At 42.1% G+C, this 20145-nt stretch overlaps 1 protein-coding gene across 1 annotated transcript in view; it reads right to left on the bottom strand.

The window, feature by feature from the left end:
* dmd (dystrophin) overlaps window positions 1-20145 on the bottom strand; it is a 1748406-nt gene that overhangs the window by 191221 nt on the left and 1537040 nt on the right. The window contains exon 59 of the mRNA XM_041212034.1: window positions 11861-12007. Within this exon, the coding sequence (XP_041067968.1) occupies window positions 11861-12007 (147 nt within the window). The remainder of the gene's footprint in view (window positions 1-11860; window positions 12008-20145) is intronic.

Below are 20145 nucleotides of genomic sequence, written 5' to 3'. Positions count from 1 at the left end.
TGTCCCCTACCACTGACCAGAGTCCAGGACAGGGGTGGGCCCACAGTGCAAATCACTGGGGCCCATGCCTTTGGGGGTCCAGGCTCAGGCAGCACCACCCCCTTTCTCAACTGACTGTCCACCTGTTTCAGTGTGATGGCGCACAAGCATGTGATAGGCAGTCCGCTGTGGGACAAATTTCTGTAACATTAGCAGTTATTGGAGTGAGAGCCTGAGTCTGTGCAGTCATTTCTTTTGACAGTCAGAGTGCATCCTGAGTGATACAGTCCACCCTCGGTCCTGCTCTCGCTGGTCTCCTACAGGACTACAGGGCAAGATGGAGAAGTGGGCTGGGGAGGCCAGGAGAAGCGATGGTAGAACAGCAACACTTGGGGCAGCTGGAATGTTACACAGGACTGAGAGGAAGCACATCTTGCCACCTTCATAGCCATCCCGAATGCCTCCTCAACAAGAAAATTTCCAAACTTTCCAGGCCAAAGTAAGTGAGTGAGTAAGTGTTGGTTACGAAAGGTGTAGTAGGACACAGACTATGTAGTTTTGAGCACACTCAAATAGAAAGGATATAAAGTTATAGAAAAAGGGCATTGTTGGTTCACCAGAATATATTGCAGGACAAGGAGTGTGAGTGTGGGTGTGTGTGTGTGTGTGTGTGTGAGAGAGTGTAGAGGGTAATTAAGACAGTGTGTGTATGAGTGTGTGAGGGTATGTGTGTGTGTGTGTGAGTGAGAGTGTGTGTGTGTGTCCGTGAGTGTCTATGAGTGTGTGTGAGAGTAAGTGAAAGAAGTGTGTATGAGTGTGAGAGAGAGAGAAAGACTGAGTGAGTGAATGTGTCTTTGTGTGAGACTGAGTGTCTATTAGTGTGTGAGAGAGTGAGCAAGTAAGTGAAAGAAGTGAGTGTGTGAGTAAGTGAGCATCTTTAGTGTGTGTGAAAGTGTGAGTAAGTGAAAGAACTGAGCGTGCGTGTGAGACTGAGTTAGTGAATTAGTGTTTGTGCATGTGTGAGAGACTGAGTAAGTGTCTAATAGTGTGTATGAGAGTGAGTGAGTAAGTGAAAGAAGTGAGCGTGTGTGAGACTGAGTGAATGAGTATTTGTGAGTGTGTGTTTGTGTGTGTGTCTGTGTGAGTCAATATGAATGAGGATATGTCTGAGTGTGAGAGTGACAGAATGAGAGTGTGAGAGCATGTGTGTGAGAGTGAGTGGATGTGTTTGTGTGTGTCTGAGTGTCAGTGAGTGTGTGTGTGAAAGCAAGTTAATGTATGTGTGTGAGAGCATGAATGAGTGTGAATGTGTGTGCGAGACTGAATGAGTGTCTAATAGTGTGAATGAGAGTGAGTAAGTGAAAGAAGTGAGTGTGTGTGAGACTGAGCGAACGAGTGTTTGAGTGTGTGTGAGACAGTGAGTGAATGAGTATGAATGTGAATGTGTATGTGTGAGAGTGACAGTGAGAATGTGAGTCTGTGTGTGACAACAAGTGTGTGAGTGTGACTGAGTGGATGTGTTTGTGAGTGTCTGTGTGTGTGTAAAAGTGAGTGAATGTATGTGTGTGAGAGCATGAATGAGTGTGAGAGTGTGTGTGTGTGAAAGACTGAGTGAGTGTTTAATAGTGTGTATGAGAGTAAGTGAAAGAAGTGTGTGTGAGAGACTGAGTGAAGGTGTATTTGTGTGAGTGTGTTTGAATGAGTATGAGTGAGAATGTGTGTGTATGAGAGTGACAGAGTGAGCGTGTGAGCATGTGTGAGAGAGCAAATGTGTGAGAGTGAGTGAGTGGATGCGTTTGTGAGTGTCAGTGAGTGAGTGTGTGAGTGAAAGTGAGTGAGTGTGAGAGTGTGTATGAGAGAGACTGAATGAGTGTGGGTGTGAAAGTGAGTGACTGCGGGCGCAGGATTTTTCAGTTGGTACGTGGGGGCGGGCCTGATAAGCCGATGTGTAAAATGACGCACGATGATGTCGGGTGTGCGTCCTGACATCATTGCGCAGTCCCGCGATATTTTGTTCAGCGGGTGTGTACCAGAGTTGGCTGCGCACCCACTGAAATGTAAACGGCCTGTTAAGGCCATTAACAAAGTAATAATTGCAATTGTTAATGCTGCCCGTCCAACCTTAAGGTTGGCGGGTAGGTGAAAAGCCCAAGCGGTCTTCGCATTTTTTAGGAAACTTCATCCACGAGCAGAATGGGGTTTCCTAAATATTTTATTATATAATTTTTTTAAAAATTCATCAATATAAAAACATGTCCCTTCTCATGTGACACAGTCTTGTTTAAATAAATTTTTAAAGTCTTTTATTAGCTTTGGAACAAGGCTTCAATCTCCCTGAGACAGCTCCGCCTCAGGGAGATTGAAGCGTTCTTTCGTGTGCATGCACAAAAGAGTGCTGCCTCAACTCTCCCTCTTCCCCCTGCCTGTGCTGAGCGCTGCTGCTCGTGTTTTACGCTGGGAGGGCATTAAGTGGCCCGCCCACATAAAATGGCAGAACAGAGCTGATCATGGACAGCGATCTGCTCTGCGACAGCCCCCGCACGCTCCATCCTAGCCCGCCCACCGCCTGAAAAATTCAGGCCTGTGTGTGTATCTGTCTGTGTGTGTGTCTGAGTGAGAGAATGCATGAGTGAGTGAGTGTGTGAATGAGTGTGAGCGTGTGTGAGAGTGGCTGAGTGTGTGATAGAGTGAATGAATGAGAGTGAGCGAAAACGTGAGTGTGTGTGAGAGAGTGAAAGGAGTGTGTGTGTGAGAGAGGGTGGGTGAATGTGCGTGCAGGTGTGAGTGAGTGAAGGAAGTGAGTGTGAGTGAATGTGTGTGCATGTGAGTGAGTGAGTGAATGAGAGATTGAGAGAGAGAATGAGAGAGAGAATGAGAGATGAGAGAGTGCATGAGAGTGTGTGTGAGTATGTTAGAGTAAAGGAATGTACGTGAGTGTGTGTGATAGTGTGTGAGTGAAAGAAATGTGTGTGTAAGTGACTGAGTGTGTGTGAGAGAATGACTGAGTGTGTGTGAGAGAGTGAGTGAGTGTGTAAGTGTGTGAATGGGTGTGTGGGTTTGTGAGAATGAGTGAAACTTTGTGAGACTGAGTGAGTCTGTGAGAGTGAGAGAGTGAATGTGTGTGTGTTAATGAGTATATGTGAGAGCGAGTGTATGTGTGTAAGGGGCATGTGTGTGATAGTGTGTACGAGAGTGAGTAAGTGAAAGAAGTGTGTGTGAGAGACTGAGTGAATGTGTATTTGTGTGAGTGTGTGTGAAAGTGAGTGAATGAGTATGAGTGAGAATGTGTGTGTATGAGAGTGACAAAGTGAGTGTGTATGAGAGAGACTGAATGAATGTGGGTGTGAAAGTGAGTGACTGCGGGCGACTATGCTGCAGTGAGATGGAGAACGAGTGAGTAACTAGTTAGGCTCACAAGGGAATTTGGTGCACAGGGGATAGAGGTGTGGTATACATAGGAATTATTCTAAGTCGGGAAAAGGAGCAGCTGAGCAGAAATGGACCTGGGTGCAAACCTCACCTTCTGAGATGAGTTTTTAAAATAATTGAACAGCGACATCATAGGAAAACTATAAGTTCATTGGTTAATAAAGAACTGCTGTTGGGGAGTGCCTTTAAATAGTTGTGAGTTGGAAAAGCGTATTATTTTTAAAGAAGCAGCTACTTGGATTTGCGTAAGAAACACTAGGAATAAGAGGAAGTCGGGCTCAGTAACATAAAGTGAGCTAACTCAGTAGGAGTATGGGAACCATTAGAACATTAGGGAGGAATATCAGGGTGCACAAAAGACTGGGTGAGACAAAGCAGTAAGTTAATAGGTGGATTCAGAGTGAGGGAGAAAGTAATGAAGGCTAAATCAGGGTTATACTGCATGTATGTGAATGCACAGAGTATAGTAAATAAGATTGGGGGGTTACAGGCGCAGATTGCCATGTAGAATGTTATGTTGTGGCGATACCAGAGACCTGGTTCAAGGAAGGGCACTACTGGATGTTAAATATTCCTGGGTACAAGGTGTTCAGGAAAGATAGGGCAGAAAGAAAAGGAAGAGGGGTGGCAGTATTGGTTAAGGAGAGCAATTCAGTGCAGGAGAAAGATGTCCCAGAGGGTTCAAGGACAGAATTGGTTTGGCTCAAACTCAGGATCAAAAAGGTGCAATTATATTGCTTGGTGTAGTCTATAGACCACCAACTAGTGGAAAGGATTAGAGGAACAAATCTGCAGGGAAATTACAGAGATGCAGACATTATAGAATAGTTATAATGGGGGACTTTAATTACCTGAACATAGACTGGGATAGTGGCAGTGTAAAGGGCAGAAAGGGGCAATAGATGTGTGTTCAAGAGAATTTTCTACAGCAGTATGTGTCCAGTCCAACAAAAAAGGAGGCCCGGTTAGACCTGGTTCTTGGAAACGAGGTGGGCCAAGTAGATTCAGTGTCAGTGGGGAAACATTTAGGATGGTTTAAGATGATGGTACAAATGGACAGTGGGCAATCCAGAGTAAGAATAATGAACTGGGAGAGAGCTGACTTCAATGGTGCAAGAACAGAGCTGGGCCGGAGAGACTTGAACCAAAGGTTGGCAGGAAAAGCTGTAGCTGAACAATGGGCTACCTTCAAAGAAGAAATGGCTCAAGGTATATTCCCTCAAAAGGGAAAGGTAGGGCAAACAAATCCAGAGCTCCCTGGGTGAAAAAGAAGATAGAAATTAAGGTAAAGAGGAAAAAGCATGCTTATGGTGGGTGTCAGGTAGAAAATACAATTGAGAACCAAGCTGAATACAGAAGGTTCAGAGGGCAGGTGAAGGAGCAAATAAGAGAAGCAAAGAGCAGTTACGAGAAAAGACTGGCAGCCAACATAAAGGAGAATCCCAAAGTCTTCTACAGGACATAAGCAGTAGAATAGTGGTAAAAGGAGGAGTAGGGCCGATTAGGGCCAAAAAGGGGATTTACACAGGGAGGAAGGGGGCATGGCTGAGGTGTCAAATGAATACTTTGCATCTGTCTTTACCAAAGAATCAGATACTAACCAGGCCATCGTGAAAGAGGAGAAAACTGTCACTGGAAGGATTCAAAATTGATAAGGAGGTATTGGATAAACTGTCTGTACTTAAAGTTAACAAGATACCAGGACAGGATAGATACATCCAAGGACATTGAAGGAAGTAAGAGAGGAAATTTCAGGGACACTGGCCATAATCTCTCAGTCTTCCCCAGACTCAGGGGAGGTGCCAGAGGACTGGAGAATTACAAACATTACGTCCTTGTTCAAAAAAGGTTGTAAGGATAAGCCCAGCAATTACAAACCATTCAGTTTAACTTCGGTGGTGGGGAAGCTTATAGAAAGAATTACTCGGGATAGAATTAGTAGTCACATGGAAAAATGTAGATTGATTAGGAAGAGCCAGCATGGACTTAAGGGAAAATCATATTTAACTAACTTGCTGGAGTCTTTTGACGTGGTAACAGAGAGGGTTGATGAGGGTAATGCTGTTGATGTGGCATACACGGACTTCCAAAAAGCATTCAATGCAGTGCCACACAACAGACCTGTGAGAAAAGTTATAAAAGGCACAGTAGCAACCTCAATACAAAATTGGCCGAGTAATAGGAAACAATGAGTAACGGTTATTGGATATTTTTCTGGCTGGAGGAAGGTTTGTAATGGAGTTCCCCAGAGTCGGGTATTGGGACCCTTGCTTTCCCTGATATACCTTATTGAACTAGATCTTGGTGTGCAGGGGACAATTTCAAAATTTGCAGATGATACAAAACTTGGAATATTGTAAACTGCGAGAAGGACAGTGTTGAACTTCAAAAGGACATAGACAAGTTGGTGGAGTGGACAGATCGGTGGCAGCTGAAGTTCAATGCAGAGAAGTGTGAGGTGCTTCATTTTGTTAGGAAGAACAGAGGGAGACAGTATAACATAAGGGGTACAACTCTAAGGGGTGTGCAGGAGTAGTGTGACCTGGGTGTATATTTGCATAAGTCAGTAAAGGTGGCAGGACAGGTGGAGAGAGCAATTAATAAAGCATACAGTATCCTAGGCTTTATTAATAGGGGCATAGAGTACAAGAGCAAGGTGGTTATGCTGAACTTGTGTAGGACACACATTAGATCTCAGCTGGAGTATTGTGTACGGTTCTGAGCGCCATACTTTAGGAAGGATGTGAACGCATTGCAGAGAGTGCAGAAGAACTTTACAAAAATGGTTGCAGGGATGAGAAACTTCAGTTATGAATAAAGATTGGTGAGGCTGCTCTTCCTGGAGAGAAGAAGGCTAAGAGGAGATTTGATAGAGATGTTCAAAATCGTGAACAGGCTAAACAGGATAGATGGGGAGAAATTGTTCCCACTAATAAAAGGAATGAGAGCGAGAAGGCACAGATTTAAAGTGATTTGCAAAAGAAGAAAATGCGATTTGAGAAAACATTTGCACACAGCGAGCGGTTCAAGTCCGGAATGCACTGCCTGGAAGTGTGGTGGAGGCAGGTTCAATCGAGGTATTCAAGAGGCCATTAGATGATTATTTAAATAGAAACAATGTGCAGAGTTATGGGGAAACACCAGGACAATGGCACTGAGTCATTATGCACACTCGGAGAGCCGGTGAGACATGATGGGCCGACTGACCTCCTTCTGCAACATAACAATTCTGTGATTCTGTGTGTGTGAGAGAGAGACTCCTGAGCTTGGCCCCAGTCTGCACCCACTTCCCTGGTGACCAGGACTTGGGGTCTAGTCTGTCTCTCTAACCTTAAGAGAAAAGGCAAAAATTGTTTTATTGGTTAGCTCCGTTGCTAGGCACTTTTTAATGGTCATTATTATTAACTTCTTGCTTTTTTCAAATTACCAGTTTTTTGCTTTGACATTATTGTTTATGTTTTTATCATACCTTTATTTTTTTTTTAAACTCTTGTTTAATGTTGTGCCAAATCAGATCTCAGGAAGCTGCTGGTGTGTTTCTTGCTGAAGGGAATGAGAGGCTCACAAGAAGTCTGATTGCTTTTTGGGGGGCTGGCAGAAGGGGTTATTTTTGCTTCAAGAGGAACAGGAAGTGTAGGAAATGCTTAGCACATCTGGCAGCATCTGTGCAGAAAAACAGAGGTCAGTGACCCTTTGTCAGAATTAGTGCAGATCATGGACCTGAAACGTTGACTCTTTCTCTCTCCACAGATGCTGCCTGGCCTGCTGAGTACTTCCAGCTTTTTCTGTTTAGATTTCAGATTTCCAGCACCTGCAGTGCTTTGCTTTCCTATTATATGCTCCATGCTAGGCATTTGTAAGTGTGGTTAGTTTCAATTTAAAATGAGAAGCTAGTTATCACTCAATGCAAAGTGTATTTTTTCTGTTAACAACCCACTTGTGTGGATAGGAATAGCACATTATTGCAGACAAATTGATTGGTGCTAATTTACTGGAAGGTTTTGCCACTTACAAACTTGCAAGTGAATTCAGGAGTCATGCACCAATAGAATAGGTCACTATTAGTTCAAGATATCTCATCCGTACATGAGATTGCTGTTTGTGGTGTTTGGGTCGAAGTCTTTTGGATGTTGCTGTCTGGATACTGCATAGGGCCAGGTTCAAGGAAGTGGAGCTGATTGCATAATATGAATGACCAAGTTGTGTGTAATTGTCTGACAAAGCCGTGGTTGTAAAGTGAAACCTGAGCTCTCAATGGGCTTTCGAAATAGAGGCAGAGTACAAAAGACAAGATGTTTAACCAAACCCATATAAAACTGTTCAGCCTTACTGACTGTGACTATGGTTTCCAATTCTGGGCACCGGAAGGATGTGAGAGAATGGGTTAAGAGGGAAATGGGCAGTATAAGGGGCCCAGAAACAGGAGAAGCATCAGAGTCCGTAATTTCCCTCCCTGGTCCTGCTATGGACACACAGTGGCTGCAGTGTGTGCTATATAGAAGATGCACTATAACAACTTACCAAGGTTCCTTTGGCAATACCTTCATAACCCATGACCTCTACCACCCAGAAGGACAAGGGCAGCAGGCACATGGGAACACTACCACCTACAAGCTGTACACCATATAATTTGGAACTATAGTGTCATCTCTTCACTGTCACTGGATTAAATCCCTGGAACTCCCTTCTTAATAGTGCAGTGGGTACACCTGCACCAGATGGATTGCAGCAGTTCAAGAAGGTGGTTCACCACCGTCTTCTGAATGGCAATTAGGGATGGGCAACAACTGCCGGTTTTACCAGCGACGCCCACATACAATGTGAGAATTAAGATAAAAGCTCAGCTCGGGAACAAATGTGACACCAAGTCTGCAAACAGGATGGCTTAATCTCAGACTGTTGTCAGGGAGAGAGATGGAATCAATAGCTAGGGAACAGAGTTTAGAGTGGGGACCAAGAACAATGGTTTCAATCTACCCAATATGTAATCAGAGAAACTATCTGCGCATCCTGTACTGGATGTCAGATGAGCAATCTCATAATTTAGCGACAGTGGCAGAGTTGAGTGGCTGGGGTGGTGAGGTAGAGCTAGGTGTCGTAAGTGTCCATGTGAAACCTAACATTATGCCTTCTGATGATGTCGCCAAGGGGATTTTCCATTGGGTGCCAATCAGGCTGTTGATTCACTTATCCCTGTTTTGTGCTGGAACGCAAGAATAATTTTACCCATATTATGTCAAGAAAGACACAGGGTGGGCCAACAACTGAACTGCACTCAAACTATTACACTTATAGATTTGTAATAACCGAAATAGGAGAGAAACAGGAAATTCCGTAGCAATTTTCAGATCTAAAATAATAGTGCCAGTTTTAGTGTCAATAATGTGTACCTTGATATAAGGACACAGGAACATGGAGCCCGGTGACATGACTTTTTTAATCCAGTGAGGGATTGCAAGACCTGAGAAAATCTGCTTTTACAATGTGTCATGAGGTTATGCCCCTTTATTTTTTGAAAATATGATTTTTCAACTTTCAACTGAGTCGAAATCTTGCAACTTGAACTGAGGCAGAGCAAACTGCTTATAAATGCAAGGCCACATTCCAAGTTAAAGGTGAGAAACAAACACATCACCCTTAAGGGAGTGTGAAGAGAGAGACATTTCCTATAATCAGGCACTCATCGAAACTTGTAACTATGTAAGGAAGAGACATTGAAAATGCAAAATACTGCATACTGAAACAATGGTTGCCCCAGACAGATACACCCAAAACATCATGGCAATACACAATGGACGAAGTATTTCAAGATAAGGCTGCCCAGTCACTTTAAAGAGATTGCAAGTGACACAAGTGGTGTCAAGAAAGTCTTGAGAGAGGAAACAGGCTGAATGCTGCTTTCTCTCCCTCTCTCTCATTTGGAATAAACGTGTTGCCCGGTTTGAGAAGGCAACCCTACCAGAGATCTGCCAACAAACTGAGATCTCATAAGAATTGCAACGTCTTCTACATCTGACTGCATCCAAAAAACCAGCTAACCCAAGTTGGCCACAGCGTTTAAAATGTACAATTCAAGGACAATCAAATGACACTTAACCATATATTCTTTTACCTTTTATTCTAACCCCTCTTATTTCTGATACGTGTGTGTGTGTGTGTGTGTGTGTAGGTGTGTGTGTGTGTGTAGGTGTATGTGTGTTAGTGTGCACATAGGCTCGAATGATTGCAAGAGAGTCGAATGCTTGATGTCGCGTTTTTATTATTTTTCTCTGGTTTAGTGGTTAATAAATTTGCTTTTGCTCTAACTCAAAAAAACCTTGTTGATTGGCTCCTTATTGCTCACAGCCTAAATAGTTAAATACACTTTGAATTGGAAAAGGCATATCCCGGTAAAAAAGAAACTTAAGCCTTTGTTGTCACCAACCGAGGAGCTTAAATGGTGGGGAACCAGTTCACCTCTTCTGGTCATAGCAAATGTCTTCTAAATTTTGGAGGTCAAGTTCTTTATATTTGTGACTGGAGAAGTACATGTTTGCCATCTTCCCTGGACTCACCACATTCACTCCCTTTATGTCTCTATGAAACACTTTGAATAGTTCCATGTAAATGCAAGTTTATAGTATTACTGTTTATATGTTCTCAAGTGCTTTTATTATTAATAGGGCAGACTTCAAGACATAAAGGTACAAGGTCACTTCAATTCCCTTGCATATAAACTGCTATAATCAGGAATTTTGGTTGATAGATTTCCTATTGCTATAAGCCAACATTTCTGATTGTGGCAGCCCTTCTACAAGCTGTAACAGTTTCAGTGATTTAGGGTGACCTTGCATCTTTATGTCCTGAAGCCTGCCCCATTAATCACCCATTGTCACTTAACAAAAGCTTCCCAATGTGTTAATAGCTTATTTATAAAAAGTGATCAGATATTGTTATAGCTTTGCGGCACATTTATATTCGCAGTTTGCTGCCGACAGCAGTACCAGAGATGCTTGCAAACGAAACACAAAGTGCAATCCAAAATAATAGAAAAGAGGAAATGGTGGTTTTGATTTAGCAATGGTGGAGACAAGGATGGCATATTTAATGGCTAATTGAAGTGTTGCGGCCTGACACCATACAGGCCAATGGAGATGCTAATGATTCATAAGCAACTTCGCTGGGCGGGACATTTTTGCCTGACACCAGGATCCCAAAGCAAAAGATCCAGTCAGAACTCAGTCGCTGCAGGAGGCACCCAGGAGGATGGCAGAACCATTTTAGAGATGTCCTCAAAGCTTCCCTGAAAACGTTTGACTCATGGGAATCCCTGGCTTGTGACTGACCAAAGTGGAGAAGACTCATTCAGGAAGGCACCAAACACATCCAGAGACTTCACCGGGAACGTGCAGAGGCAAAGTTGAGCTGCCAGGGAGAGCGCACAAACCTCCAAATGAACCTATTTACCGAAACCTTCAAGCACCACCTGACCTACATGTGGCAGAGTCTGTAGAACCCTCATTGGACTTATCACCCACCTCAGAACTCATCGAACAGGAGTGGAAGCAAGTCATTCTCAATCCTGAGGGACTGCCTAAGAGAAGATAGAGGCCAGCAATGCAGTTTTAATCATTCCCCAAGATTGGAAGGTACCAGTTGGGTACCAAAGGTATATCTCTGTTGGCTCAACTGATGAGGCAAATGAGTAGCAATCTATACAGGTCAGGAAGATCCCAGTCTTGATCCATATTCTGTGCCAAGTTAGCTGATATTGTCAGGTATTACTTTAGAGCTCCCTGGATATATATCAGCCAAACATCTTATCTCTCCTTTGATTGTTTTGAATCAAACTTTGCTATGAGTGTGAACATAGGCAAGAACGAGGTGAGAATAGGATCAAGCTCGGCTGTCATACTCCCCATGTCCACCATCCTGCCATCATATACTTTCATGCATGTTTAACGGGGACTTCGGTAAAGTGTTGTGGATAAGCTATGACATTGGAACAGTACTCCCAGCAAGGACTCAAGTCTTTCAGATCAGGAAAAGAGCAGAGTAAATAAATGTAAATATCAATGTTAAGGAAAAAAAAACTGTGCCAATCATTTGTAAACAGCCATCTTTGTTAGAAAAGCCAATATCGGCCTCTCCAACAAACAACATCCTGTTATACACGATAGCAACATACTTCATTGTAAACCTCCTCACATCAGCACTTATTGATCAACAATTATAAGGATATTTGCTTAAATTTCAGCCTTTCAATGCACAAGGAAAAGAAATGGATTTGGCAAGCCTTCCTTAATAATGCATTTACATTGGCATTTGTTTAGCTTGAGTTCTGGAAGACAGGCATCTCTGCCGGGCAGCTTGTGTTTACACTGATGAATAACCATAGAACTATTGGCCTTGAGAAAACATGGCACGAAAGTGAGGAGCTGTTATTAGGTATTTCAACAATGGGTAGACTCACTTGTAAGAGCTTCCAACGTGTATTCAAGTCCTCCAGTTGGTTTAGATTGTATGGAGATAGCTGGATGTCTGGTGGTGTGAACTGGCGGGCAAGATCATTCATGTGAGTCACATTCTCTTTCAAAGGAGCAATTTCTGCTCTGAAAGCCTGGATCCAAAAGAAGGAAAAAATAACTTTTACGTTGTATATGTTTTACAATGTCACCTTACAAAATAAAGAACTGGGCACTTACAAGCAAAGGCTAGGCAACAACATATATAACTAGGAATAATGCACATTTTCAGATGCTATTGCTACAATATACAGGGAATAGATAACTGTCACAATATTCAGAAACTGGGATGCTTGTTCTGCAAGGTAGATATACAGCAGATGTCAAGTAGATTCAAAAATAACTCACTACAGCACAAGGAGGCCAGATCATCCCAATTAATTGAAGGCGGAGTTGGGTGTCATATGGAAGAATCATATCATATTACAAAATATCCACTTAACTTTGCAACCACAGTTTCAAACAAATGCATTTCAGTTTGCTTTGTTTCCTGCTCAGAACTTCTTCATTTTCAAAGGCAATAAGCGGAAGGAATTTCTGAAGGCTTTATACAGTTAATCTCATCATCTGTACATTTAACACTTGCACTTGTTTGGTATCTGACTATTAACTGCACATCTCTACAGAAGTCACAAAATGGTCAGTGCTTATGACTTAAACAGAGAAAGAGAAAAGTTGATGATATTCCTTTTAAACAGTCTACACTCTTAATGACAAGTTTTTTTTTTTGCTGTTTAAACAGGGAGATGAGCAGCAGTCCAGTTTAATTGTAAATGCATCAAGTACAAATAACATTTTGATACAATTTTACTTGATTTTCATTGTGCAAACACATGAGAAGAAATCTGTTGTATAGTTTCTGCTGCAATGGTGCGCCTTCAATAGGGTTATTAAAGGATGGACATGCTTGCATGAACTGTATCAATCTATTACTCTTGTCTCTTTAACTAGTGGCTGAGGTGGTAAAATAAATCATTTCTCTAGCTCCCATTAGTTGTAGTATACATCAATGACTTCACATTGCTGTTACTATAAACATATTTATCAAGGAGTGTTTTGTTCAATTGATGCATGCTCCATGGAGCTGGCAGCAGCAACAACATGGTGGTGAATGAGAGTAGCACTGATATATGTGCAGCCTTATCGAGTTAGGGGTAATAACTTTATTATGGGAAATAGTTTATTTCCATTGGTAGTTGAATGAGGAACTAGGGAACAGAAAACAAGGATCCTCACTGGATGAAACAAAGTGGAAAGGAGGAGGAAAGTTCCTGAACTGAGAGCTTAGACCTTGAGATATTTCACCACCTGTGGCTATTGAGATTGAGAATAAAACTTTATTTCAAGGTGATTGAGATACATAGATTGTGCTCGGAGGTCAGGATGCCAACACCAAGGGCTAACTGCCGTCTCCTGTGCTGTAAATTCATAAATCCATAAAAACTTTCCTTTATCGAGTCTGAGCTCAGGGAGTGGTTTTTGTGTTGAGCTGAGTCTAGGACAATGTATCCTTTGAAAACTGCCCCCAACACTGAGCCTCCTCCCTTTGTGGGATTATTTTGTTCAGGTTGGTCTGTTGCTCAGATTTGACGTGTGAAAGTCCAAGGACATAAGGGCTCTGACTAAGGCTCTCAGTTCAGAGTTATCATTTCCATATGGAACTAGAGTCCAAGGAGAGAATGAGAGTGATCAAAATTGGTCAGTGGGGAGTCTGACCACACCTTGTGCAGTGCAGGGATTCTGGTTATGATTTCATGACGAATATCAGTGAGTTATAGGGCTACTACTACTTTTCCAAAAACAAAGAATTGCTCAGCATTAGCATGAATAGACCTCTCAAGAAAAGAATGATCAAAACTTTGTGTCTTGTTGTATCTGGTTGAAAATTGGATCACAAGAAAAGTGGACATCCAAAGACCAGAAAGTTGCAAAATGTGGTTCTGGAGAAGGATGGAACACGTCAGCTGGAGTGAACACAAGAGCAGTGAAGGTGATCTTAGGATGGTGGAGGAGGAAAGATCGTTTGTGAATATCATCAAGATAAGGCAGTGAGGTTGGATTGGCCATATTCTTAGGCATGAGAAATTGGTCATTGAAGGTAGATTAGAGGGATGAAGAAGGAAAGAGAATGATGCTACAACTTGAAATAGAAAATGGGAGGCTCCTATGATCAACCAAAGAGGAAAGCACAAGATCGTGAGGCATGGAGGAATGAGTAGAGGACCTGCCTTTAGGCCGATCGCTACTACTGCTTACATGTAGAATATCGGGGCATTACACCTATTACTATCAGTTGCTTATAGGCTATCAGTGAGTTATTGACTTACTGTTGGTTATGAGGGAAATCTGAGTGTTGCCACTTTACTATTAGTTATCAGTTCAATTTCAGTGATTTACCACTAGTTACTGGTGGAATCAAAGATCCTGCCACCTCTGATTTCTTTTCTGTGAGATGCACTTTCAAATTCCACTTTCAATTTCCCACCCTCAGTTTCCCCTCTGCATTCAGTTTACCCTCCACCCTCAGTTTCCTGTCCTGAGTTTTCCCACCTTCAGTGGGAATTAATTTCCTTGACCTGACCCCCCACCCTTCAGTTTCCTTGCCATTAGTTCTCACACCACCCCCCACCTTGATTTCCCTGCCAACAGCTTCCCTGACTTTGCCCTCTTGGTTTCACTGCCCTCCATTTCCACAGCTTCGATTTCTCTCCCACTACCCTTAGTTTACCCTCTTTCTCCACTATCGGTTTCCCCTCTTCCCCTGCCCTCAAATTCTCCTCCCATTTCCCTCAGTTTTCCCGCCCTCAGTTCACTTCACCTCCGCCCTTGGTTTCCCAGCCCTCCATTATCCTTCCCCCAACCACGTTTTCCTCTCTTTGGCTGCTCACCGGTGGCCTCCAGGTTTTTGGAAATTGTCACGTAATAGCTGCTGGAACAAAACCACAAGCAAACATACACAGCTTTGGGGACCCAATAAAGTAAATATAATAAGATTTGTAGAAGTCATGATGTTAAATGTCATGTGATCTGGCACCATATGGTCAGACATCATGTGGTCAGAATATCATATGAACTAACCACCAAGAATACCACCATCTGCAGGATGGTCGAAGTAGATGGAACAATTGTCTGCCTAATGGGGCAGGTATAATTTTCATTTCTTTCTTCTCTTGTGACAGGGACATAGGAACAGGAGTAGGCCATTCAACCCCTTGAGCATGCTTTGTCAATCAATCAGATTGTGACTTGTCCATATTTTAACTGCATTTACCTGCCTTAGTTCTGAACCTTTAATATTCCAGCCTGACAAAAATCTATCAATCTCAGTTTTGAACTTTTCAGTTGACCTAGACGATGCATCCAGATTTTCTTTTACCATTTTAAAATGAAAAAGATTTAACTTATGAATTATTTAAAAATGTGCATTTAAGTAAATTATTACTTTCAAGGGTGTAAATTCAGAGCATTAAGACTGATAGGCATGTACTAGACTTCAGACAAAGCATCTCAAACCAGTATTCTGGAGACATTGAAAGGTAATTTGTCATTCATGTGACTGCTTACACTCACCATTGCTGCAACTCAACAGAGCCACTGTCAAGTTCCGCCAGTGGACTCTGTTCTCCTGAGAGGGTAGACAGTTTTGACATGAAGTTGATAATGGAGTCAGACATTTAAAAAGAAACACAGACACCAAGAAATTAGTAAGGCAGAGTATGTGATGAGAAGGTCAAAAAGGATAGGATGCTGCAAAAAGAAAGGCCCTTCCTTTTGCAATATAGCTTGATACAGAGTGATCATTTTGTCTCAGTAATGTGAGACACCCCACCAAAGCAAGAGCAACATCGTGAATTTATTTTCTATAATTATATGAATAAAAGTTGCTCTGACTGAACTAATTGGGGGCTAAATTGGATAGCCTTCGAAAACTAGCATCTTTGTGCTGCCTGCTTATTAGCATGATTTCTACTTCCAGCCAATGTCAAACATGCTGGTCTTTGGCTGGGATGCCTTTTTGAGTTGAATCTGGCCAAGGGAAGAGAGAAGAATGGCTGAACATGAGAGACACTCTGGTTTTCCGACTACACTGGCAGTGTTGGTGGAAGAAATGAAAAAGAGGAGAACCATTCTGTATCTGCAGGGCACCAGGATGCCCGCCAGGTGAAAAGATAGTGGGAGCAGATAGCTGTGGAGGTCAATGCTAGGAGTCTAGTCCCAAGAACATGGTTCCAATATCACAAGATATTCAATGACTTCACACAGGTAATAAAGGTCAGTTAATGCTTCTTCAAATGCCATTGCCTATCAAGTGCACCATTAGCATCAGCCGCTGCACAATATTCACGGGGTGAAATTTGCCTTTGATGGTAGGGCAAATCAGGCATTAATGAATTGACAGCCGATTTACACCCCACCGAATATTCCTTTTCACTGTTCAGTGGTAAAGAAGTGTGATCAGGGTGTAAAATGGGCTGTTGATTTGCTGTCACCTGTCTTGATATCCTGCTCAAAACCCATGTGTTTAGGAAAGGGGTAAAAAATTACACCGTGATAATATGTGATGAATCTTCATTTTCAATCTGGTCAGAAATACTGTACGATTTGCACTTGTAGAGTTTCTTTAGCCCAGTAGAATATTGTATGGCATTTCACTGTAGGGGGTTGGATCACTTGTAAATATTTGAATGCACTGTAAATTTGATACTGTAATCACATTGTGGGTAAATACTATTTTCACTGCCTTGGTGGTGATTTGATGAAGCAGATTGCCTTTCCTGCCTGATTTTCATACTGAGTGCAAGAAATAAAAAGAGACAATTTTTAAAAGAATCTGATTTTACAAAGAAAAATAAGTTCTTTCAACTTAAATAAGGGCAAATACAGTGGTATGAAGAAAGAATTGTCTCAAGTGGGCTGGGAAAAGGAGGTCAGTGGATGAGCAGTGGCAGACATTTAAGCAGATGTTTCATAACGCTAAACAAAAATTTATCCCAGTCAAAAAGAAGGACTCTATGAGAAGGATGACCCACTCATGGTTAACAAAGGCAGTCAAGGCATGCATCCAATCAAAACCTATAGCATACAAAGCGGCGAAAACAAGTGGCAGGCCAGAGGATTGGGAATTTTTTAGGAATCTGCAGCAGATGACTAAAAAGCTAATAAAGAGGGAGAAAATTGATTATGAAAGTAAATTGGCAAGAAATATAAAAACAAATAGCAAGAGCTTCTACGGGTGTATAAAAAGAGAGTAGCTAAAGTGAGCATGGGACCCTTGGAGGATGCGACTGGAGAATTGATAACGGGAACAGGGAAATGGCAGATAATTTAAGCCAATATTTTGCAATGGTCATCATGGTGGAGGACACTATAAACATTCCAAAGATATCAGATAAGCAAGGAGCTAAAGGGAGGAAGGATCTTGCAACAGTCTTTATCACAAGGGACGAAGTATTTGAGAAACTAATGGGACTAAAGGTAGACAAGTCGCCAGGACCTGATGGCCTGCATCCAAGAGCTTTAAAAGAAGTGGCTGCAGAGATATTGGAAGCATTGGTCAAAATATTCCAAAACTCACTGGATTCCAGGAGGGTCCCAGCGGATTGGAAAACTGCTAATGTGTCGCCCTTGTTAAAGAAGGGAGGGAGACAAAAAGCAGGAAACTATAGGCAAATCAGCCTCATATCTATCATTGGGAAATACCAGAGTCCATTATTAAGGAAGAAATAGCAGGACATTTAGAAAAGCTTAACACAATCAAGCAGAGTTAACATGGTTTTGTGAAAGGGAAATCATGTTTGACAAATTTTTTAGAGTTCTTTGTGGATATAACAAGCAGGGTTGATAAAAGGGAACCAGTAGATGTAGTGTATTTGGATTTCCAGAAGGCACCGATAAGGTGCCACATAAAAGGTTATTGCACAAGATAAGAGCTCATGGTATTGGGGCTAACGTATCAGTATGGATTGAGGGTTGGTTAACACACAGAAAACAGAGAGTCAGAATTAATGGGTCTTTTTCAGGTTGGAATGATGTAACTAGTGGAGTGCCACAAGGATCAGTCCTGGGGCCTCAATTATTTACTATCTATATTAATGACTTGGAGGAGGAGGCAGAGTGTAAGGTATCCAAATTTGCTGACAGTGCAAAAATAGGTGGGAAGGCATGTTGTGATGGGGACATAAGGAAACTGCAAGGGGATATAGACAGGTTGAGCGAGCAGACAAAAACTTGGCAGATGGAATTTAATGTTAGAAAGTGTGAGGTCATGCACTTTAGTAGGAAAAATCAAAAGGCAGACTATTATGTAAATGGAGAGAGACTCCAAAAAAAGTACAGGACAGAGGGATATGGGTGTACTTGTGCATGAAGCACAAAAGGTCAGCATGTACGTGCAGCTACTAATTAAGAAGGCAAATGGAATTTTGGCCTGTATTGCTAGGGGGTTGGAGTTTAAAAATAGGGAAGCCTTATTACAACTTGTTACAGGGTGATGGTGAGGCTGCACCTGGAGTTCTGTGTACAGTTTTGTTCCCCATATTTAAGAAAGGATATACTGGCACTGGAGGTAGGGGTTCAAAAGAGATTCACTAGACTGATTCCTGGGATGAAGGGCTATCAAGAATGGCTAAATAAGTTAGGCCTTTATTCATTAGAGTTTAGAAGAATGAGGGGTGATCTTATTGAAACGTACAAGATTCTGAGGGGGCTTGACAGGGTAGATGTTGAGATGATGTTTCCACTAGAGGGGGAATCTCGAACTAGGGGACATAGTTACAGAATAAGGAGACACTCATTTAAAACTGAGATGCAAAGGAATTTCTTCTCTCAGAGGGGAGTGAATGTCTGGAATTCTCTACCTCAGAGAGTTGTGGAGTATATTTAAAGTATTTAAAGGAGGTAGGTAGGTTTTTCAAATATTGGGGAGTTGAGGGCTAAGAGTAGCTGACATGAAAGAGGAGTTGAGGCCTAGGGCAGATCAGCCATGATTTTATTGAATGGTGGGGCAGGCTTCAGGGGCTGAATGGCCTACTCCTGCTCCTATTTCTTATGTTCTTATGTTCTAGGATTCCTACTTATCTGCTCATTTATAGCTGGTCAATTTCCTAAGGATCATTTGGTAATGGCCCTTTGCAATCTGATATACCACACTGGATATGATGAAACCAGGGTCACAGTTCTGTTTTCCAATTTTGTAAGGTGCAATAGAATAGCTCAAAATTCTAGTAGGCCTAGGTGTGTATAACCTACAGTAAACTTAGTCAGTCTCTGTAAATTATCATTCTGATTAAATCTGATGCACCAATGGGTGCATGTCAACTCAAATTACGACTCAATTTAAACTCAAATTTGAATGTGGGATTTTGACCTGTTCAAGGTCGCTCCTTTTCACACTGAGACTGAGATCCAGTTTTTGGGGACTGTATTCAAAAATTTAACAGCAGCTGGTAGCAAGCACATGATGCTGCTTCAATACTTGTTAATTCTGCAGCTTAAATAAGAGGTTTAGGGTCTGGAAAAGAACACAACCATCCCTCAATGCTTGAAGCTCTTGTTGCTTCCCTGCAGAGTCACTAAACATGTTTATGCTATAGGAGTACAGTTAATAAGAGACATACAGGTTATTCTCCTCTGGCTGCGCTCCACCATATAAGAAGATCCCCCAGGCTCAGGAAACCAAGGACGTGATAAGCTGCTTTTGTATTGGTTCTGGTGGGATATCAGTACTGTCAGCTCCCGATGCGAGGGCCTCAAGTAACCAGTGCCAACCCCACAGCGAACTTGCTGAATTTGTCAACAGTCATCACTAGGAAGTTCTGATTTTTAGTGGGTCTAACCTTAGGAAATTTAATAGAATTACTTTGGACCTACAAATATGTGTTGGATTAGAGAGCCAGGCATATGAAAGTAAGGATATTAAAATCTACATTTGTATTGATTCTCAAAAGTGCCTAGCATTTTTGGCACAAACAGTATAAGCAAAAAGTATTGTGAAGCTCTGCAGTCACTTTTACTATACGTGATGATCAAAAATATAGGCTATATAAAAGCACCATCTAATTTCATTCAGATGTTCCATGTATTTTTTAGTGTTCTCCCTTCTCCTACAAAGTCAATGACAGTTTAGTGACCGTTTAGCAGGCCAAATACTGTCAGACTATTAAACTGCAAACGGCAGGATGAATTTCCTTCACCCAATGGCTACACATGCACACTTTTTAACAGGAGCAACTGA

Source organism: Carcharodon carcharias, chromosome 18 (assembly GCF_017639515.1).
Source record: "Carcharodon carcharias isolate sCarCar2 chromosome 18, sCarCar2.pri, whole genome shotgun sequence".
NCBI lineage: Eukaryota > Metazoa > Chordata > Chondrichthyes > Lamniformes > Lamnidae > Carcharodon > Carcharodon carcharias.
This window is presented reverse-complemented; position numbering and strand designations above follow the sequence as displayed.